Source organism: Sus scrofa, chromosome 7 (genome assembly GCF_000003025.6).
Source record: "Sus scrofa isolate TJ Tabasco breed Duroc chromosome 7, Sscrofa11.1, whole genome shotgun sequence".
Lineage (NCBI taxonomy): Eukaryota > Metazoa > Chordata > Mammalia > Artiodactyla > Suidae > Sus > Sus scrofa.
Window position 1 is genome coordinate 98,882,444 of NC_010449.5, and position 23,759 is coordinate 98,906,202.

At 40.3% G+C, this 23,759-nt stretch overlaps 1 protein-coding gene across 1 annotated transcript in view; it reads left to right on the forward strand.

The window, feature by feature from the left end:
- Nucleotides 1-23,759, forward strand: part of TTLL5 (tubulin tyrosine ligase like 5) — a 267,739-nt gene that overhangs the window by 60,106 nt on the left and 183,874 nt on the right. Inside the window, exons 13-15 of the mRNA XM_021099539.1 lie at nt 4,292-4,373; nt 5,966-6,027; nt 7,470-7,564. Coding sequence (XP_020955198.1) covers nt 4,292-4,373; nt 5,966-6,027; nt 7,470-7,564 — 239 coding nt within the window. The remainder of the gene's footprint in view (nt 1-4,291; nt 4,374-5,965; nt 6,028-7,469; nt 7,565-23,759) is intronic.

The following is a 23,759-nucleotide window of genomic DNA, read 5'->3' on the forward strand; positions in this document are numbered from 1 at the left end:
GGTTGCTGGTGGATAGGGAGTGAGGATTGACTGCACAGTGGGAAAAGGCCGTTTGTGGTGGAATTGTTCTACGTATCGATTGTGATGGTAGTTAAACAACCATAGGCATTTGTCAAGACGCAATTGAAAAGGGTGAATTTTATTGTATGTAACTTATACTGCAATAAACCCATCTTAAAACAAGAAACAATGATAGATGGATGAACCTCGAAAACATGATAAATGAAAGAAGCCAGACTCAAAAGAGTATACACTGCATGCTTCCATTTATATAAAACTCTAGAATAGGAAAAACTGATCTGTGGTGGAAGAAATAAGAATGAGAGTTCCCTGGCTGTGCAGTGGGTTAAGAATCCAGCATTGTCCCTGCTGTGGCTTGGGCTGCTGCTGTGGTGCAATTTTCATCCCTAGTCCTGGAACTTTCACATGCTGTGGGCACCGCCAAAAAAAAAAAAAAAAAAAAATCCATGAAGAAGAAGAATCCTAGTTGCCTGGGATGTGATAGCGGGAAGCAGGGTATTTACCAGGAAGAGGCAGGAGGATCTTTCTGGGGTGATGGGAATGTTCTGTGTGGGTTGATAGGAGTGTGGGTTACATGATATATCCAACTATCAAGACTCATCAGCTAGTACACTTAAGATCTGTCCATTTATATTAAAATATAGAAATTTTTACCTTGAAAAGGAATATAGTAGACTGGATTAAAGAGAAACCAAGAGAGAAAGAGATCAGATAATGTGTTGGATTTGAGAGGTCTGGCTTTGGAGTTTAGTGCATGGGGTTTTCCAAGATGAAGAATAATGGGCAGCCAAACTTTGGGAGAAGAGTTTTGTTGCTGTGTGTTGAGTACCTGTGGGATAGCCTAGTGACGATGTCTAGAAGGCATTGAGAATCATGGATTTGGTGTCCGGGAGACATTTGGCTAAAGGTAGAGATTTGAATGTCGTCGTCATCATCATATTAATTGCAGCATGAGAATACATGGGCTCAGCCGAGGAGAGAAGTAGAATTGTGAAGGAAAGAGACCCGAGAATGCCTTCTTCCACCCAGCTAACACCTGCCAGTGGTCAGCTGGGTGGAAGAGAAGGAACGAAAGAAGGAGAGAAAGGAGGAGGACAGTCAGAAGCAAGTGGTGTCCTGGAGTCCAGGGAGAGGAGAGCTCTGATGAGGAAGAGGTGGTCAGCAGTTTCAGAGGCTTGGGGTTATAGCAGCAAGGCGGTCTGTGGGGCTCATAATGAGAGCAGTCAATTATTAAGGAGTGGCAGCAGAAGCAAATTGTTACGGGTCCAGGAGTGAATAGGCGTTGAGAAAGTTAAGGTGGCTAAGGGTGGATTGCTTTTCAAGAAGCTGCTTGAAAGAAAGAGGGGGATGAGGGCACTAGTGTAAAATAGGAGGTGGAGTCAAGCTTCTGACCATTCACTCGTCGCATTTTCATGTTAGTTTTGACTGGGCTGAGGGTAGACGGAAATATATCTCACCAAGGAAAATTTTCTCAAGGAAACCTTGTTGTATAAAGTAGTAGCAGCAGTCCTTTGAAAATACTGGCCTTTGTGTGAGATGAAGACACAAAGAAAGTGGCTCTCAGGACTGGAAAAGCCTAGCTTGCGGGCTCCTCTTAATGACGGGAGCACTGGTATATCTTATCCTGGATACTGAATTTTTAAGTTCCAGACAACGGTACTAAAACGCACAAAAGGTGAGGAAGTTTAATATTCTTAGTATTAATATTTCAAAATCTTTTAATAGCCACAGAAAAGACCATGCATAAGTTAAAAGGGTCATTGTAAGGACTCTAGTAGCCTGCCAAGGACCCAAATGATTTTGATTAAGCTGAGTTGATTGTTGTAAGAGATAAACCTGATACACGTGCTCTCTTTTTCACCCCAATCCTCTCCCCCAGTTCCAGCCTCTCAGGTGACTGGGCTTTGCACTGCGTTGTAAGGCTGTCACATACCCCGCTCTTAAATGACGGCAGGTAGATCCAAGCCTGGTGCAGGCACAGACATTAGATTGAGAGCTGCTTTTGAGATGCTTTGGCACTGGTGGGTTTTATTCACCTGAGTGAAAATTAAGTTGCAATGTAAAGGGTGATTTTCTCTCTTTGGGGTGTTTTTTGTTTTTTTCTTTCCCCTTACTTTCCAGAATATTGGTTCTTAGCCTTTCAACTGAGAGTCTTGGAATTTGCCTCTTAATTTAGGAGATAGTCAAGCAAATGTGTTGGCTGCTTCTCGTGAGGTGTTTAAATAATAGGTCTTACTGTTACTCTGAGTTCAGTTCGTGTTCATTTGTGGCTGATTTTGCAAATCTGATCAATATGTGCATCAGTCATCATTCTCATCCTGTTCCTATGCTGTTATTACTAACAGTATTACCACTTTATGAAATAGTTGAGTCCGGTGCTTTAGCTTTTAAAAACTGAAGACAGTGTTATTTTTCTTGAATCAGACTCACATACTTTCTCTGCTTAGGTAATGTTAACATGGACTTGTAGATTTTGCAATTAGGCTTTGCTTTTATTAGGGCTGTATCACAAAAAGATTTTTGTCAAATTAAATGGCATGTGCTATGGGCTGATTGAAGATTAGATACAATATTCAGAAGACTGTAACTGGCCATAAAAGATATCAGTGTGTTACCAAAATATGATAGGTGAAGGAGCTTTCTTTTCTTTACACCTTTAAAGCGTGGATAATATGTGATTTTTATGTAGTTATGTGAAGATGAATCTTATCTCAGACTCTCTCAGAGTTTGTGACTATTTTTGCAAATTAAATGGAATCCTAGGTTAGTACTGTGGAAACCAACTCCTTCATGGAAACTCTTCCTGAAAGAGAATTTGAATGAGTGTCTACCGGAATCCATGTTGCATAAATAGGAATTCTGGATATAGGTTTACTCAGATATTGACAAATAGCGACTAATAAAAAGGATGAAGGAAACCAGAGGATGCTAATGCGTATCAGAGAGTGATCGTCCGTCCCCCCCCCACGTGAATGAATTGTAAGTGGTGAGGAGGAGGATCTGGGTCCCTGGATTCCGTTCTAGGATTTTGGTGCCTCACCAGACTTCCGTGTGCTAAAAGAGAGCCTTTGATGCCATCTTTTCAGAGCATGCATTTGTTTTTCTATGTTTTTGAGAGGAATGAGAAATGGGAAAATCCCTGAATTTGTTTCAAAATGAATTTCTGGAAAATAGCTGGTTGTGTTCTGTGGGTATGAGCTGTGTGGCCCATGACCTCTGGTTGAACTGTAAGAAAGCTAGCCTTTTCTCCTGGAAAGGAGGTGTGTGTAAACAGTTTGTTTGTTTTTTTTTTTTTTTGAGGGACACAGAGTGGAATGTTTGGGAATGAGTGGGACTTCTGAAAGTCTGGTATGTTTGATGTTTGTATACCAAGGAGGACTGTGGGGAAGGCCTCATTAGTAATAATAATGGGAGTGAAGGTGGCCAGCAGAGGTTCCAAAGTTAACCTCCTTGCCCACCCCCACCCCCCTCCGCCTCATTCTGGGAGATGAGTATGCTCACGATTCTGGCTTTGGTCTTTGTAATAGTTGGGGACTTGGGGGACAGGAATTAGTAAAGAATCCAGAAACCATGGAAATTTGATCTCTGGCTATGTCCCTTCTTCAGTAATATTAGTGGTGCAAGGTGGCTTGTCATCGTTCTGCTCAGCTGCCACTGACCCCCTCCTTTCTTTTCTGTTTTTCTATGTTAGCCCAGTGTATTTGATTTTCTATCCTCAGGGGGGATTGAAACCATAGAGGGGAAAGAATTTGTTTTATGCTTGGAAGTATTCTTGACCTAGGTAGCAAAAGCAAGGTCTTGGTTTGAGAAAATGTGATGGGAAGGTCCTAGAGAGAGGCTTTCAATAGGTTTTCCCGCTTTCAGAGTGTGGTGGGGAAGTGATCAGAGAGAACAATCCAGAACAAGCCCAAAGCAGCATCAGATGTGGATGTACTTGTTGCATTCCTTTTCCTAACATTTTCTACCCTCTGCATGCAGCAGAATCAGATGGCCTGTTAACTTCTGGAATTAGGTCACTTTCTGTGTAGAGCTCAGGAATGTCATAAGAGTGGATGATAGAAACAGTGGAATTTTATAGTATTATTTTCCTATTATCTCTAGAGCTTGATTAATTTCTCTTGGACTTGAAAGTTGTGTACTTCTTCTTCCTCGTGCTACTAAGACCGTTTTTGGGCCTCTGATGGGAGTTGATTGGATTGAATCTTCCAGGTCTTTGTTCATTTGTGACATGGAAAATGATCTTATGTATTATGTTATGTTTTATTTCTAGAACTCTATGGCTTCGACGTGCTCATAGATTCTACCCTGAAGCCGTGGTTGTTGGAAGTGAATCTCTCTCCTTCTTTGGCCTGGTAAGTAGTCTGTTCCATCAGCTAGAAAAGGGTGACAGATCTCCAATGAGCAGTACTAAAACACTTTTTTTGGGGTGTCTTTTGGCTCTGGGAGATTTCTTTCCCCTTGGTTATTATATTGAGATGACTGGAATTTCTAAATTTGGGGGATTTGTAATATGTTGTTAGGTCCATACTGCAGCCATGGTCCCCTACTTCCTAGTCAGTTTTGCAATCTCTGTTTACTGTCTTGCTGGGCTTCTAAGGGATGCTTCTTGCATTTTTACCCTCAGTGCAGTCCTCTGCTCTCTTTCCCTCTCTCTCTCAGCTTTGTAGGTGTTCTTCTAAGAGTAAAAAAATACATGAGATATCATATTTCCTCTGTTACCAAAGTTTAAACATACTCTAATCCACATATACCATAAAGGCATAAAGCTGGGCCTAGGATAGAGTAGGTATTTCATCCTTTTACCCTATGTCCTGGTGTTATCCATCCAAGATTCAAGTCTAAAAACTTCAAACAATCTTTAAAAAAATTTTTGAACCTATCTATTAATTAGAAGAAGGAAAGAAACTGTTTTTTCAATACCAGAGAAGATTCTGCTTCTATCTGTGGCTATAGCTAGAGTTTCTGTTAGCTGAATGCTTCTCTAAACAGCTAGAGAACCCTAGAGATTTATGCCAGAGACCACCCAACTGCTGCATTTTTAACGATGAGAAATGTTGGCAAAATGCCAAGTGATCAAATAAAGACAGATTGGCTACTTTGTGGGGTGGGAGTTTGGCTTAACCCCAATAATAAGGTGTAGAGCTGGATGTTACAGATGCTTCGGCTGTTGTGCTACACTTGGGTAAGTCAGCACTTTGCAGATTTCTCAGGAATGTACATCATGCAGTGAGAGAGCCCAGGATGATGCTTTGGGTCCAGCAGCCAGAGTAATCTGGTTTCTGGAGGAATACCTCAACCCCAGGGCCAACGTGGTGGTCACTGACACAGGGAGGCCTCCAGCTTTCATTCCATGCTGTTTCTGTTTCCATGGTTCCTGCTGCATCATCTGGTGATATTTTGATGTAACTGTTTTTTTTTTGTTTTGTTTGTTTGTTTGTTTGCCTTCATTTTCAAGCCTACAAGCTTAAGAAGACTGATTTAGGATGGAAAACCAAGGCTTAAAAAAAGTACAGAGATAGCCTAAGTTTCTTCTCTTGTGTGTAAATGTGATTTGACCATTGCAGCAGTAGAAAATCATTTGAATGATGGGGACACCTTAAAAGAGTATATTAAGAGTCTGAACCACTAAAATCCAGTCAAAGTGAAGCGCTATTCATGACTAGTGCAAAATTTGAATTGTACAAGATCTTCTGGAATAGAAGCATCGCATGCCAGGGGATCAGTGCCTTAGAGCTGGGCCTGTTTTACAGAGGTTGAATTTTACGCCAGGCTTTCGTTTCTAGAATTTTTTCTCAGATCCCCCCCACCCCCATGGAATCAGTGTGCTTTAGATGTTGCTCTTCACTGACGTTTAGAAGCTTTGCTATATCCGGGCCCTTTAGGGGCAGCTATTCTGTTAACCTGTAAAATTATCAATTGCTCTTTTCTTTCTCTGTTCTGTTAGTGATGCACCTCTGGACCTAAAGATTAAAGCCAGCATGATTTCAGATATGTTCACTGTTGTAGGTGAGTAGCTGTGTTTTCTGAAAACTCCTGTCAGTGTTAACCATAGCATCCATTTTGTCAGGCTCTCTAGGTGTTGCCAACTGGCAGTTCCTCAGCCATGCTGAATGTTTTGTACTAAAAAATTATATTTTCAGGGGAGTGTTTATATGTTTCTGCTCCCCCTGGCTCTATCCTGTCCTGAGGCTGAACCACAACTAGGGCTGAGGCCCAACTCCTGGGGCACAGGAATTATGAGCTGAGGAAGAAAATTAAGCAAGAGATCTGGAGAAAGTGTATTTTGCTCTGAACTGAGATAGTGAAACCCACTGAAGAGCCTTGGTTACAAAGGAGACTGGCTCTGTTTCTGCTAGGCAATCTCTACTAGTATCCACACAATCCATTCTATAGTAGTTTATAACTGAAGCGGGCCAAGGAAGAAATTCCCTTCTGAGTAGGCAAGCCAAAACTGTGAAATGGAGGTGGGCAGCCAGGTGGGTAGGTTGCGGGTTTCGGGTGGTCGTTGTTAAGTACTCTAAAAAGACATAATAAAATACATTCGAAATAAACTAGCACTTGGTATACCAGCAAATGCTGTAAAACTTGGCTGCTCTATTCTCCTTGGATGAGAATTCACTTCTTTTTAGGAAATAAGTGAAATTAACTCAAACCTACCTAATTTCTTAAGCCATGGGTAATCTACAAAGCCCATTTTGGAAGTTGCTTTTAGCAGTTCTAGAAGTGGATCCTATAACAGGACAAGACCCCCTCACTTGCTTCGGGATTCTCCTGATAAAAACATTGTTTTCCAGTCACCAACCAGGAAGCCACTTTAAACTAATTTTTTTTATTAATCACTGTGTATTTCTGTTTTTGTTTTTTTATGGCTGCATCTGCGGCATATAGAAGTTCCTGGGCCAGGAGTCGAGTTAGAGCTGCAGTGACGCCTATGCCACAGCCATAGCAACAGTGGATTGGAGCTGCATCTGCAACCTACACCACAGCTTGCTGCAACGCCGGATCCTTAACCCACTGAGCGAGGTAAGGGATTGAACTCGCATCCCCACAGAGACATTGTCGGGCCCTTAACCCAATGAGCCACAATGGGAACTCCCAACTTTGTATTTTTAAAATGGTGATTTGCACTTTTATTCTGAAGTTCCTCAGAAGTCGACATCTCTTTTTCCATCGAATTACATTTCAGCCCCCCAACAAGGAAGGTTGATTTATCTCCCCCAACAAGGAAGGTTGAAAATCTGTTGATTTTCTTTTCTTATTCTCTCCAGTTGTGGTTCAGAGTTAAAGCAGAATATGTGTGTGGAGGTCATGCCTAATCCTCTTGCGGATGGACCTCTGTAATGGTGATGACTGTGAAACTGCATTTGTGCCTCTAAAGGGAAGGGGCAGCCAAACCTGCTAATTTCTTAGAAAATGGCAGGTTTTAATGTTTTCCATTCCCCATTCAGGGTTTGTGTGTCAAGATCCTGCCCAGCGGGCATCAACCCGGCCAATTTATCCCACCTTTGAGTCTGCCAAGCGAAACCCGTTCCAGAAACCTCAGGTAAGCAAATTCAGCAACAGGAAGCCCAGCTGTTGTCCATGAGTGAGCTGCAGCACTAGGATTATAAGGTCACTTGCAGCAGGAGGATGGGGGACCGTTCTAGACCGGAGGCAGTTATGTTCAGCCATGGCCAGTAGCTTATGCTTTTAATGCTTTCAAACAAACTTACCCTCTGCCTTTTGTTTTTCTTTTCTTTTGGCTGCTTTTATCATTAATTTCATCAATTTCAATCTTTCCTTTTTTCTTTCTCTTTTTTTAAAAAAAGTTACTCCCCTGTTTTCTCAAATTGATACGCTCATAAACAAGGCCCAGAGAGGGAGCCTACACATTTCTCATCATTACTCTGCTACAGACCTTTTGATCTTCAGACTAGCTTCATAGAGAAGATGTTCAGCTGAAATATCTTCTCTATGTGTGAGTCTCTTCCCAAGGACCCTCGATGATCATGAGGTGTAGATTGAAGGTAAATGAGATAAATGCCTGCAGAAAGCTGTGCATGCGTGTCTGAAGCATCATTTGACCTAATGTTGCTCTGGTCTTTGTTTGTGTATGCTGCATTTTTTTGCTTTTGTTTTTTGTTTTTTTTTTCCAGTTAAACCATCAAGCTCATCATTCTGTCTTCTCATTCCCCCATCTGATCAGTCCCCACTTGTCTAGACCTGGCTAGTTTCTACTGCTGTTTCTTTGCCTTTAACATCTCTTCTTATCCAAAAGGTCCACTTTCTTCCTCTCTTCCCATCTGGATTGATTACCTCACCTACTTAGAAGTTTGAAGATGTTATTTCTTATTAAATCTGTTCCATTCTGTCATGACCTTTTCATTTCAGCATTATTTTCTGGTTCTCTACTGCATCGTTTTACATTCACTGATATGCTGCTTTTAAATTGTCCAGTACTCCTCTGCTAGATTGTAAGCTCTTTGAAGGCAGAATCAACTGCTGCTTCTCCCCTTCCGTCTGCTTTCCCTTTCTCCTCCACGTTAGCCCTCCACTTCTCCCTTTTTTCCTCCCACTCTTCTTCCTTTTGTTTGCTGGTTTCATTTATACTGCTATTTCTGTTTGCTAAGTTTATGTATCATTTATTCTGAACTTTTCATTAGAACAGGGTTGGCAAACTCCAATGCCACTAGGGACTGCAGAGCGACAGAGGAAAAGAGGACAAAGGGCCATATGATACAGCTAAGAGTGCCGGGACTGCAGTAAACTGGACAGTGCATGTCTCGTACAAAAGGGGCAGTTCTTTTACTGATATGCTCTATCTGATCGTTGCCATGCCTGTGATCCAAGTATTGTAAGATCTTCTGACTGTCTAAAGCAATCAGAAGTCTTATTTTTTTTAAGTTTATTTTCATTTTTTGGCTTTTTTTAGGGTCGCAGGTGCGGCATATGGAAGTTCCCAGGCCAGGGGTCAAATCAGAGCTGTAGCTGCCGGCCTATGTCACAGCCACAGCAATGCCAGATCCGAGCCATGTCAGCGAATTATACCACAGCTCATGGCAACACCAGATCCTTAACCCACTGAGCGAGGCCAGGGATTGAACCTGCATCCTCATGGATACTAGTTGGGTTCCTTTCCCTTGAGCCACAACGGAAATTCCCCAGAAGTCTTATTTTCAAATACTGGCATCAAGTTCAAATTAAAAAATAATACTTTGCAAACCAAACATAGCATGTCTTTGAGCTGGATTCAGTCTGTGGACTGCCTTGCTCTAGAATCGTTTTATTTTCTAGAATCTGTGACCTCTTGCTCTAGAATTATTACCTATTAGTGCTGTAGTGTGGAACAGGGGGAACTATATTTTAAGGGGTATTATCTTGGATTACAAGTAAATCCAGGCAGTAGGGTTGCCCTTGATCAGTACATCATAGATCAAAGTGTTTTCTTTAATTTTTAATAAGAAAAGTAGAGGGTTAACCAAGGTATACTAGGAGAACTGAATTTAGGCAATCATTTTCTTCGGCAAATTGTTTTCTGCAGTATCGGTGACAAGAGCCACAGGGTTGTGTTAAAGGATTATGAATGTTTCTGTGCAGCTTTAACAGAGTTTCTGCATGTTCCACTCTAGGGGTAGCTGTATGTCCGTCTTGGATGAATTAGTCCTTTCTCTTAGCTTGCCTGTCAGCTTTTATTGGCAACTCTTTGCAAATAGTGGAGAATCTATTCACTGTTTGCTCTGCTAACTGGTAGGTAATGGCATGACTTCATCCACGAGCATCCTGTAGGACACTTATTTAAAGGCTGAAGAAACTATAGATTAGTATACCATGTGAGCCAGTTCCTGAGGTGGAGCAGTTAACTTCAGAATCTTTAGTATGTGGCAGAAAGATTGCATTCTCAGTGGTGAGAAGGTGAAACTGGAATGGATATACCACAGGAGAAAGCAGTGTGAAAAATAATAAAGTATTGGACTTGGCTTTTGCTCTCTGCTTGCAGATTATTTTTTCTTTTTTATATCATAGGAGTTGGAAAATATAGGCCTGTTAGGAGAAGATAAGGCTTTATTCCCTTTTTCTGTCTTTTATAGCGTCCAGTATCTGCACAGTTTCAGTCATCAAGCACCAAGCAGGTAAGTTCTGGATCATATGGAGACTTCATTAACATTTTAATTTCCATTCCCCAAATGGAAAGCCTTTTAGCTTCACTGTTTCACAATACGTATTATGTGCACTTGCCTTTTGAACAGTTTAATAATGTAAAGAAGACTAAGTGAAAGTGAATGCACAGAGGTCTTTTCACATTTAGAATATGAGTGTAGAGGTGGCAGGAATTTATGAATCTTCCTTTTCTGATAGTGGTTATATTGTAATGGAGGCAGATGAGTTTAAATGATGAACAGACTTTAGAGGTAAATCTCTGGCTTTGACCAAAATATTCCAGAAAGGAAATATCATAGTTCACAGTGACCTTGCATTTGTTCAGATGTCTTATGAAACATACTGTCGTCAGTAGCTTAATATTGGAAATGTTTTCACATTGGGTATTGGGCTGTATTTAAGGTTTCTAACAGATGACATTTCTTATTTATAGTGATTTGCAGCTTTATGAACCTTAGAAACTCTGCCATAGTTAGTGTCTCAGATGCTACCTTTAAAATAAAGACAAAATATTTTATCTCAGTCTCTGAATGATCAGCATTTGTCCTCTTTCTGTTCTTATCAGCAGTATGTGAGACAAACTGTTGCTTTCGTCTACGCAGGTCTTGTTTTTGAGCATCTTTTTGAAGTGGTCAGATAGCAGTGAGGGTGCCGCTCCTTCTGTTTGACCCTTTGATATGAGGGATGTAGATGTTCTCATCCATAAGCGTGTCACTTGCAGCTATTAGTTCTTTAGCAAAAAGCTCCAGTCTGTTTATTTTGGCATTTGTACTCTGATACAGTTTCTGATAAACTTGGAGGCTTGAATTAGAGCTTTCTTAGCTGCTGTTTTTGAAAAAGTGATTTATATGGTTTATGTGAATCCAAGAAATGAAAAAAAGACTCACTGGCTGTCTTGCCTAGTATTTGCTAACTGATTAATACGGTTTTGTATATTGTATGGTTTTGGTGCTTAGTTGGTAGAACTCAAAACTCTACAGTAGTGTTTTGTATTTAGCAAGTACCTAAGTGCACTAGCCGCTCTCCATGGTAAATAAGCAAACAAACAAAAACCACGGCTGCTGACTTCAAAGAACTTACACGCTAGATATCTCTTGAACTAATCTACTTAAGGAGAACATTAAAAGTTCTGTTTCATAGCCTTTTGAATTTGACTCCAAAGAAGTATCTTTGATAGGGAAATCGAATCTTAATTTCCTTTTACTTGTTTTCATTCTCTTCCATCTAGCTCCATTGCTTGAGTTGTCACCGGTTGCAAACAGCCTGTGGACAAGCGAGGCCACTCTCTAGTCGTTACGTTTTAAACACTGCTAAGGAGACAGAGACTTCCTGGCTTTGTTCAGCCAACCCCTGCGTGTGAACTCTTACTGTCCTTTACCATGTTCTGCCTTGTCCCTGTCTTTCTGTTCATGAAGCGCTCTCAAGTCCACAGTAGTCTTGTCAGAGCCGAGTGAAGACAGACAGATTCTCTGCTCTGCCCATTTAGGCTATGTAAAGTTTTCTTTTTCTGGTGCTGTCAGATTGTGAAGTCAGTTTTTTGCTTGTTGTCTGATGATTCCTTTTGTTCCTTTTGGATTCATCATCTTTTCCTCCATTTCTCCCTTCCCTGGAATGCCTGTGGATTTTTCACAATGAGCGAACAATGAGTGAAAAATGTATGTTCCGAGATAGGCAGTATGGTTCTATGGAAAGAATAACTTCAGAGGGACCTGGGTTCAAATTTGAGCTCTGCTGGTAACTAACTCTTAGACTTTGGGCAAGTTCCCTTAGGTCTCTGAGACTCACTTCCCATATCTGTCAAATGAGGGTAGTAACACATGCATGAAGTTATGCCGAGAAAGGATTGATAAAACAGGTAAAATATTTGGGATAGTTTTGGGCATATGATTTACCCTCAGAAGATTCATTCCCCTTCATACTTTCGAGTCCTGTTTTTCCATTGCCAGCATCTGGTGTTATTTTGATATCCATTTGTCTATAGTCATGTCTTTTCATATTTATGGTCGTCAACAAATGCAGATCAACCCAGTTAATTAATTTCATCCTCCCAGACATCCGTACAGATTCTAAATAATGTCTAATCACTACCCAGTCACTTCCTCACCTGATTCACTGCTGCTTATCCTGCAGTTGTGTCTTTTAACTGTGTTCAGCTTTTGTTGGTATGTTTTCTTTCTTTCTTTCTTTTTTCTTTTATTTTCCCACTGTACAGCAAGGGGATCAAGTTATCCTTACATGTATACATTTTTTTTCCCCACCCTTTGTTCTGTTGCAACATGAGTATCTAGACATAATTCTCAATGCTGCTCAGCAGGATCTCCTTGTAAATCTATTCTAAGTTGTTGTTTTCTAATGTATTATGTCACAACACTGAGCCCTGATTGGAAATACAATGTAAAATACAAATTTTATAAAAATTTGTACAAACGCTTCTCTGAAATTCAGAGACATTAAACGTATTTGCTATCTTTCCCCTTTTTGTTATTTTGTCCTAAAAAAATCAAAAATTTTGGAGTTCCTGTCGTGGCTCAGTGGTTAGTGAACCCGACTAGCATTCATGAGGACGCAGGATTGATCCTTAGCCTCGTGGGTTAAGTATCCAGCCTTGCCGTGAGCTGTGGTGTAGGTCGCAGATGTGGCTCGTATCCCACATTGCTGTGGCTCTAGCGTAGGCCGGCAGCTACAGCTCTGATTCAGCCCCTAGCCTGGGAACCTCCATATGCTGCAAGTGTAGCCCTAAAAAGAAAAAAGACCAAAAAAAGAAAAAAAAAACCACAAAATTTTAAAGCATGTTTTAAAATAAAGCAGTGTCCACACTACTATTCTTTTTGAGCCCATTAAACTATAAATCTATAAGGATCTTTTTCTTTTAATATTTGTTCCATTAATTTACTAGGAATTCAAGTTAGACTTACCAGGCAGTAATCACCAGCAGCATACTTCTTATATTTTTGAAGATCGGTGCCTCATTTTTTTTTTCCTAATCCTCTGGTATCTCCTCAGTTCTTCATAATTTATCAAACATAATTGTAAGTGGTTTGGGTTAAGTTTTTTAGTTTTTAAAGCCAGTTCTCTTAATAACAAGATGCATATCTCTCTGACCTGCTGACTTGCATTTATTCCAAATTTTCACATGCTGCCTCTCCCTTTTTTTTTTCTAAAAACCATAACGCAAAAGTACTTAACTTTCTTTTTTTTTCCCTCTCCTTATTTCAAAGTAGTATACTTCTGTTTATCATTATATTTAAGCCTTCTTTATTAGCCATTTTTGGTCTCTTTCCACCCAGATTTATTCATATGTGGTCTTTTTTGTTCATTTTCATTTGTTTGATAGCACTAATTCATTTTGCTTTTTAAACTTGACCTTTTTATTTTCTGGGTGGCAAGATGCATCATATAAATTGAGCTATTTCTAGCTCATGTATTTTTAACATAGAACTCACAACTTTGTAAAACTGCATTGGGAGAATTTTTATTCTTTGCAGGTGTTCTCTGTCCAGCAGATTTTTTTGCCCCTCAGCTTAGGTATCTTTGAGGATACTTGACCTTTTTTCATATTCTACCTCTCCAGGTCTCAATAGTGATACTTGCCAGCTTTCTTTAGCCTGAGAATCTTTTTTTTTTTTTTTTTCTGATTCAGCATGTTTCTTATTGCTATGAGTGGGGAGAAGTGGTTCCTTGTCTCGATAATTTCACAGACTCACTCAGTTCTTCCTTAGCAATGAAAGTTGGATGTGTAAAGATTTCTCCTCCGGGTATATTTCTGAGCCATAAATTGTACTAATGATAATTTAATATTGTTGATGCATGTTGCAGGGTACAAGTCTTCCTGAGACGGTTTAAAGTCTGAGGACCCAATAGTTTAAATGTTGTGTCATCTAGCCAGAGACAGTGGTTCTCTTATGTTCAGAGGTGCTTTATTTCCTTAGCATATTTGTTAATCTATTGCAATATGTGGATTTATTCTATCTACTACCCAATAAATGTCCAAAGTCAAAAGCAAAGAAGGCTTACATTTGGACTGTTTTGCTCTTGTTTTTGACAGTCCTGATGGTCTTTCAGATCAGTCTGATTCCTTTTTTCTTTTGCTTTGCTTTTTTTTTTTTTTTTTTGTCTTTTTGCTATTTCTTGGGCCGCTTCCGAGGCATATGGAGGTTCCCAGGCTAGGGGTCGAATCGGAGCTGTAGCCACCGGCCTACGCCAGAGCCACAGCAACGCGGGATCCGAGCCGCGTCTGCAACCTACACCACAGCTCACGGCAACGCCGGATCGTTAACCCACTGAGCAAGGGCAGGGACCGAACCCACAACCTCATGGTTCCTAGTCGGATTCGTTAACCACTGTGCCACGACGGGAAGTCCCTGCTTTGCTTTTAATTTCCAGATATATCACCTTTGCATTCATAAGCATTTCTGTTTCTTTCTTTTTTCCCCTCACTATCCTTTCTTCTCTTCTTTTCTCTCTGCTTTTTCCCTTACCTGTGCCTATAATTCATTTGTAATAACTCATTTCATTAACCAGTATTGGTAGGATTCAACCAGTGGGTTTAGGATAGTAATACTTTGTTGTTCCTCAATAAAAATGTTTCTCTATAAACCTGTGCAGCAGACACTATATTGATTTTAAAAATTCTCTCTAACCTCAAATTTATTGAAAAGCTGAGATTGGCAAAATACTTTTGACTTTCTAGTCTGACATTTTCCATTGGCTTCCTCAAAGACACAGGAAGACTGGGTGGATTTTAGAGAGGCTTTGAGATTCCTAGACTTCAAGAGCTACAACTTTTTGTATTTTTCTCCCTCTCAGCCCTCTTAATAGTTGACATTGAAATAAATAGGTCAAAGGATTAAAGGCGTTTCTAGCCACATTTTTTTTTTTTCTCTTAAAGTAGCATTGACCTTTTCTTTGCAGCCTGGTGGTATTTGTAGCAATAAAAGAGTAAAACCATTGGTTTATGGGAGCTAACAGCTGGAGCATTCATCTAACAAGCACCTTTACTCCTCCTTTTTGTAACCTCCCAAATGTCCCGGCCTGGAGCACCTGCTTGAATTCCTACACACCCCACCCAGATAGCCCTCTTCAGCACACAGTGACTAGAGTTAGGATTGTAGACTGTGAATAACAAAAGAGTGGCTGTGACTGTGTATGGGCCATTGAAAGACTGGGAGAGTTCTGGAGTGCTAATTCATTTGGGGGAGCAGGTTTAGATGAGTAGAGGGAGATTGCAATATCATTATAACCTCAATCTCTGGAAGCCAGGAATATCATTACATCATGAAACATTTCCACAAAGATGAAATTAAGTCCTAGAAAAGCAAAAAAGAGATTAAAAAGATAAAAAAGAAAAATAAAAAAATAAACAACAAACAAAACCCCAATAGTAAAAAAAGACAAGAGACTCAACAACAAAAACGAAACGGACAAGAAAAAGCAAAAAAATTTAAAAATGAAACTCAAATTGGAGATCCTCTTTAGATGTTATTCATTAGTGACTTGATCTATGTTCTTATAAATATGGCCTTAAAGCTATTCTGATAGGTAATAACTTTTTCTTAAAATATTTTTATTATTAACCTTTTAATAGTTTATCAGCATTTTAAAATAACATCTTTCTATTCTAAAATGCTTAGTCTTTTTTTGATAATTGAAGTATGCATTAGGTTTTATTTTTTTTAATGTTTTCCCATTTTTTTTATTACTCAAATGAATTTATCACATCTGTAGTTGTATAATGATCAGAACAATCTGAGTTCACAGGATTTCCATCCCACAGCCCAGGCACATCCCCCCACCCCCCAAACTGTCTCCTCTGGAGACCATAAGTTTTTCAATGTCTGTGAGTCAGCATCTGTTCTGCAAAGAAGTTCAGTCTGTCCTTTTTTCAGATTCCACATGTCAGTGAAAGCATTGGAAGTTGGTGTCTCATTGTACAGCTGACTTCACTTAGCATGATAGTTTCTAGTCCATCCATGTTGCAAAAAATGCTGGTATTTCGTTCTTTTTAATGGCTGAGTAATATTCCATTGTGTATATGGACCACACCTTCTGGATCCACTCCTCTGTCGATGGACATTTAGGTTGTTTCCATGTCTTGGCTATTGCAAATAGTGCTGCAATGAACATCAGAGTACATGTGTCTTTGCGAGTTGTGGTTTTCTCTGGGTAGATGGCCAGGAGTGGGATTGCTGGATCAAATGGAAGTTCTATGTTTAGGTTTCTGAGGAATATCCATACTGCTTTCCACAGTGGTTGCACCAATTGACAATCCCACCAACAGTGTACTAGGGTTCCTTTTTCTCCACACCCTCTCCAACACTTATTGTTTGTAGACTTTTGGCTGATGGCCATTCTGGCTGGTGTAAGGTGGTACCTCAGAGTGGTTTTGATTTGCATTTCTCTAAGAATGAGTGATATTGAACATCTTTTCCTGTGTTTCTTGGCCATCTGTATGTCTTCTTTGGAGAACTGTCTGTTTAGATCTTCTGCCCATTTTTTGATAGGGTTGTTTGTTTTTTTGGTATGGAGCTGCAGAGGTTGTTTATAAATTTTGGAGATTAACCCCTTGTCAGTTGATTCATTTGCAAAGATTTTCTCCCATTCTGTGTGTTGTTTAGGGTTTCCTTTGCTGTTGCGAAACTTTGAAGTTTGAGTAGGTCCCATTTGTTTATTTTTCTTTTTATTGTCAATACTCTGATTGGTGGATCTGAGAAGATGTTGCTGTCGTTTATGTCAGAGAGTGTTTGGCCTGTGTTTTCCTCTAGGGGTTTGATAGTGTCTGGTCTTATATCTAGGTCTTTAATCCATTTGGAGTTTATTTTTGTGTATGGTGTGAGGGAGTGTTCTGATTTCATTCTTTTTCATGTGGCTGTCCAGTTTTCCCAGCACCACTTATTGAACAAGCTGTCCTTTCTCCATTTTATATTCTTGCCTCCTTTGTCATAAATGAGTTGGCTGTAGGTGCATAAATTTAATTCTGAGCTTTCGGTCCTGTTCCACTGATCTATGTATTTGTCTTTGTGCCAGTACCATGCAGTTTTGACGACTGTTGCTTTGTAGTATAGTCTGAAGTCCGGGAGCCTGATTCCTCCAGCTCCATTTTTCTTTTTCAGGATGTCTTTGGCTATCCTGGGTCTTTTGTGCTTCCAAACAAACTTTAAAATATTTTGTTCAAGTTCTGTGAAAAATGTCCTTGGTAATTTGATAGGGATTGCATTGAATCTGTAGATTGCCTTAGGTAGTATATTCATTTTGATAATATTAACTCTTCCAATCCATGAGCATGGTATATCTTTCCATCTATTTGTGTCATCTTTGATTTCTTTCATCAGTATCTTATAGTTTTCAGAGTACAGGTCTTTTGTTTCTTTAGGTAGGTTTACTCCTAGGTATTTTATTCTTTTGGATGTGATGGTAAACGGGATTGCTTCCCTAATTTCCTCTTCTGCTTTTTCATTGTTAGTATATAGAAACACTGTCGAGTTCTGTGTATTGATTTTGTATCCTGCGACTTTGCCAAATTCATGGATGAGCTCTAACAGTCTTCTGGTGGAGCCTTTAGGATTCCCTAGGTATAGTATCATGTCATCTGCAAATAGCGATAGTTTTACCTCTTCCTTTCCAATTTGGATTCCTTTTATTTCTTTTACTTCTCTGACTGCTGTGGCTAGGACTTCCAGAACTATGTTGGAGAGTTGTGGCGAGAGCGGACATCCTTGTCTTGTTCCTGATCTCAGGGGGAATTCTTTCAGCTTTTCACCATTGAGAATGATGTTCGCTATGGGTTTGTTGTATATGGCCTTTATCATGTTGAGGTAGGTTCCCGTTATGCCCACTTTCTGAAGGGTATTTATCAGAAATGGGTGTTGCATTTTGTCAAAGGCTTTTTCCGCATCTATTGAGAGGATCATATGGTTTTTATTCTTCAGTCTGTTAATGTGGTGGATCACACTGATGGATTAGCAGATATTGAAGAACCCTTGCATCCCTGGGATAAATCCCACTTGAGCATGATGGACAATCCTTTTAATGGATTGTTGGATGCGGTTTGCTAGTCTTTTGTTGAGGATTTTTGCATCGATGTTCATCAGTGAAATTGGCCTATAGTTTTCTTTTTTTGTGGAGTCTTTGTCTGGTTTTGGTGCCAGGGTGATGGTGGCCTCATCGAATGAGTTTGGGAGTATCCCTTCCTCTGCAGTTTTTTGAAATAGTGTCAGAAGGAGAGGTGTTAGCTCTTCTCTAAATGTTTGATAGAATTCGCCTGTGAAGCCATCTGGTCCTGGACTTTTTGTTTCTTGGAAGTTTTTTAATCACCTTTTCAATTTCAGTTCTTGTGATGGGTCCAGTCATCTTTCTATTTCATCTTGGTTTAGTCTTGGAAGATCGTACTTTTCTACGAATTTGTCCATTTCTTCTCGCTTTTCCATCTTCTTGGCATATAGTTGCATATAGTAGTCTCTTAGGATCCTTTGTATTTCTGTGATGTCCGTTGTTACTTCTCCTTTTTCATTTCTCATTTTATTGATTTGAGCCTTCTCTCTTTCTTGCTTGATAAGTCTGGCTAGGGGTTTTGTTGATCTTTTCAAAGAACCAGCTTTTCGTCTCATTGATCTTTTCTGTGGTTTTCTTTGTTTCTGTTTCATTGCTTTCTGCTCTGATCTTGATGATTTCTTTTCTTCTGCTAACTTTAGGTCTTGTCTGTTCTTCTCTCTCGAGCTGCTGTAGATGTAAAGTTAGCTTGTTTATTTGGGCTTTTTCTTGTTTCCTGAGGTGGGCTTGCATTGCTATAAACTTTCCTCTTAGAACGGCTTTTGCTGCATCCCATAGGTTTTGGAGTGTCGTATCTTCGTTGTCATTTGCTGCTAGGTATTTTTAAATTTCCTCTTTGACTTCTTCAGTGATCCATTGGTTATTTAGTAGCATGTTGTTGAGTCTCCACGTGTTTGTGTTCTTTGCAGTTTTTTTCTTGTTGTTGATTTCCAGTCGTACAGCGTTGTGGTCAGAGAAGATGCTTGATATGATTTCAGTTTTCTTAAAGTTACTGAGGTTGGATTTGTAGCCCAGGATATGATCCATCTTAGAGAATGTTCCATGTGCGCTTGAGAAGAATGTGTATTCTGTTGCTTTTGGATGAACTGTCCTATAAATATCTCTTAAGTCCATCTGGTTTAATGCTTCATTCAGGGCCTGTGTTTCCTTATTGATTTTCTGTCTGGTTGATCTGTCCATTGCTGTGAGTGGGGTGTTAAAGTCCCCCACTGTGATTGTGTTATTGTCGATTTCTCCTTTTAAGGTTGTTAGCAGTTGCCTTATATACGGTGGTGAACCTGCGTTGGGTGTGTAGATATTTAAAATTGTTATATCATCTTCTTGGATTGATCCTTTGATCATTATGTAATGTCTTTCTTTGTCCCTTAAAATATTGTTCATTTTAAAGTCTATTTTGTCTGATATGCGTATTGCTACTCCAGCTCTCTTTTGATGCCGGTTTGCATGAAATGTTTTCTTCCATCCTCTCACTTTCAATTTGTATGTGTCCCTAGAAGTGAAGTGGGTCTCTTGAAGACAGCACATATATGGGTCTTGCTTTTGTATCCATTCAGCCAGTCTATGTCTTTTGGCTGGGGCGTTTAGTCCATTCACATTTAAGGTAAATATTGACATGTATGTTCTTATTGCCATTTTATTAATTACTTTGGATTCGTTTTTGCTGCTCTTTTTCCTTTCCTTCTTCTCTTGTTCTTTTCTGCCTATAGAAGTTCCTTTAGTATTTGTTGTAAGGCTGGTTTAGTGTTGCTGAATTCTCTCAGCTTTTGCTTATCTGAGAAGGTTTTGATGTCTCCTTCAAATCTGAAAGAGAGCCTTGCTGGGTAGAGTAATCTTGGTTGGAGGTTTTTTCCTTTTATTACGTTAAGTATATCATCTCACTCCCTTCTGGCCTGCAGAGTTTCTGTTGAAAAATCTGCCGATAGCCTTATTGGGGTTCCCTTGTATGTTATTTGTTTCTTTTCCCTAGCTGCTTTCAAGATTTTCTCTTTGTCTTTAATTTTGGTCAGTTTGATTAGTATGTGTCTCAGGGTGTTCCTCCTTGGGTTTATTTTACATGGTATTCGTTGCGCTTCCTGGATTTGAGTGAGTGATTCCTTCACCATGTTAGGGAAATTTTCAGCTATTATATCTTGGGATATTTTTTCTGTCTCCTTCTCTCTCTCTTCTCCTTCTGGCACCCCTATAATACGGATGTTGGTGCATTTCACGTTGTCCCAGAGTTCTCTGAGACTCTCTTTATTTGTTTTCAATCTTTTTTCTCTTTTCTGTTCTGCATCCGTAATTTCCACTAATCTGTCCTCCACCTCGTTTATTCGTTCTTCTGCCTCCTGTATTCTGCTGTTAGCTGCTTCTAGTGAATTTTTTATTTCAGTTATTGTATTTTGCATCTCTTCTTGTTGAAGTTTTATATCTTGTATCTCTTTGGTCAGTGTTTCCTGTAAGTTATCCATCTTTGCCTCCAGTTAATTTCCAATGTCTTGCATCATCTTCAGCATCAACAGTCTAAAGTCTTTTTCCTAGAGGCTGAGAATCTTCTCCTATACTTAGCTGTTTTTCTGGGGTTTTTCCTTTCTCCCTCATCTGAGTTATAGTTCTCTGTCTTTTCATTTTTATAGGCTTTTGGTGTGGTGACCTTCTTACAGATAATAGAGAGTTGTAGCCTCTCTTACTTCTGATGTCTGCCCCCCTGTGACTAAAGTCAGTATGGGGGCTTGGTGTAGGCTTCCTGATGGGAGGGGCTGATGCCTGCCCACTGGTAGGAGGAGCCAATTCTAATCCCTCTGGTGGGTGGGGCTTAGTCTCTGGATGTGATTAGAGGCAGCTGTGTGCCTGAGGGGTCTTTAGGCAGCCTGTTTACTGAGGGGTGGGGCTGTGATCCCACCTGGGTTGTAGTTTGCCCTGGGGCTTCTCAGCAGCTGGCTGACGGGTGGGGCCAGATTTTCCCAAAATGGCCACCTCCGGAGAAGGGCACTGCTGCTGAATATTCCCCAGACCTTAGCTTTCAATGTCCTTCCCTCAGAACAAGCCACGTTCACCCTTGTTTTCCCAGGATGTCCTCCAAGAACTGCGGTCAGGTTTGACCCAGATTCCCTTGGAGACTTTGCTTTGCTCTGGGACTCAGTGCACCTGCAAGTCTGTGTGTGCTTTTAAGAATGGGGTCTCCGTTTCCCCCAGTCCCGTGGAGCTCTTGCATACAAGCCCCACTTGCCTTCAATGCCAGATGCTCCGGGACTCTTTCTCCCTCTGCCAGATCCCCGCACATGAGGGTTTGATGTATGGCTCAGAACTCTCACTCCTGTAGGTGAGTCTCTGTGAACCAGTTAGTTTCCAGTCTGTAGAGCTTCCCACCCAGGGGGTATGGGGTTGTTTATATTGCAAAATCACCTCTCCTACCTCTTGATGTGGCCTCCTCTTTTTCTTCTGGAGTAGGGCATCTTTTTTAAGGTTTCCGGTCCATTTTGGTGGAGATTGCTCAGCCTTTACTTGTGAATTTTGTTGTTTTTAGGAGAGAAGTTGAGCTCCAGTCCTTCTGTTCCTAAATTGCTTAGTCTTTATTTGATTGATTGATTGATTTCTTTGCCTATGCCCACAGCATGTAGAAGTTCCTGGGCTAAGGATCTAACCTGCATCACAGCAGTGACCTAAGCCACAGCAATGATGACGCTGGATCCTTAACTTGCTGAGCCACCAGGAAACTCTACTTAATCGTAATTTTTATCACATCATTAAAATGAATGCCTACTTCATTTTTTTTGTTTGTTTTGTTTCAGGCCACAACTGCGGCTTATGGAAGTTCCCAGGCTAGGGGTTGAATCAGAGCTGTAGCTGCTGGCCTACACCACAGCCACAGCAACATCAGATCTGACCCGCATCTGCGAGCTACACCACAGCTCACGTCAATGCTGGATCCTTAACCTAGTGAGTGAGGCCAGGGATCGAACCCTCATCCTCATGGATAGTAGTTGGTTTCATTTCCACTGCACCACAGTGGGAACTCCTAAATGCCTAGTTCATATTCTCTTCTTACATAATTTCAGAGGACTTTAAGATATTCTTAAATAGTGTGAGGCTACTTAAGTTATTCTTAAATAAGGCTTGGGAGGATCTACTGCCATGGCTTTCCGGTCAGAGCCATGCCTTCATAGGTAAGGCAGATAAGTATTTTTCATAAACGATAAGTAGTGTCATGAAAATGATGAAAGTCCTCAACCCCAGCCCACTAAGCAAGACCAAGGATCCACCCCTAGTTGGATTTGTTTCTGCTATACCACAACAGGAACTCCCTGAAGACCTTTTAAAATGATTATATTACTTATACTGATTCCCTTCCTAAATCTTTAAACTTTCTTCTTGTTTCCCCTGTCATCCCACCATGTGCTGTGTAATGTATAAGCAGAGATTAGAAGAGTTAAATTTTTCCCCTAAATCGTCTGCAAAGTTTCATTCTGACCATGGTTGGTCTGTGTATCAGCACATTGTTCATCTGTTTATATGTTCAGTAAGTATCTATTGATCTCCTACTCCATCCCAAGTACTGTTCTAGATGCTGAAGACACTACAGGAAAAGCTAAATGGGTAGACGTCCCCACCTTCACTTGTTGCCTATATCTACTGGTTTCATGGTTTTTCTTCCATGGAGTTGCCTATCAGAACATGTGGTTTATAACTCCGTGCTAGCTTTGGAGATTAGTATTGATCTCCCTTGTGTCCAAAGGTAAAGAAAGTCATTTGTGGTTATTTATGTACAGATATATATTAGTCTGCTTGGGCAGCTGTAACAAAAGACCATGGACTGGGTGCCTTAAACCACAGAAATTTATTTCTCACAGTTCTGAGAGGTGGGAATGCCAAGATCACGGTGCTGCAAAGGTGGGTTTTGTTCTGAGGCCTCTTCTTTTAATGCATAGGTGGCTGCCATCTTGCTGTGTGCTCACATGCCCTCTTTGTGCATGCTCGGGTAGAAAGGAGAAAGTATAAGCTGTCTGGTGACTCTTCTTTAAAGGGCATTAATCCCATCAGACCAGGGCCTCCCCCTCATGTCCCCATCTTACCAAATTACCTCCCCAAAGCCCTGTCTCCAGATACCATCACTATGTAGGGGTTGGGGTTGAACATATGAATTCTGGGATAACGCAAACATTTAGTCCATAACGAGTATTGCTGAAAAGGTCAAAAGTTAGTTATCAAGATGCCTTTCCATAGATTGTGTATACAAAGAGAAAAATAAACCATAGTTCTTGACCATAGGACTTGTGTATGGTCAAAGTTACTTCTAAGGCTCTGGAGAGACAAATTACACTCCCATTTCTTGGAGTGTTGCTTATTCTTCCTCCTTGGCAGATTTATTTGTTTAAGCAGTCATCTTTTTCAATAATAGTATATTTTCATGCTTCATACCATCTGTATATTTCTGCATTCTAATTACGTCAAAATCACTTGAAACTTCTGTTCTTTAACAACCTTCCTGATCATCATTCAGAAGCTGAAGTAGCCCAGATCATCTTGGGGGATCCATGAGGAGCATGGCCCATTTGGCTACCTCCTCAGAGCACCTA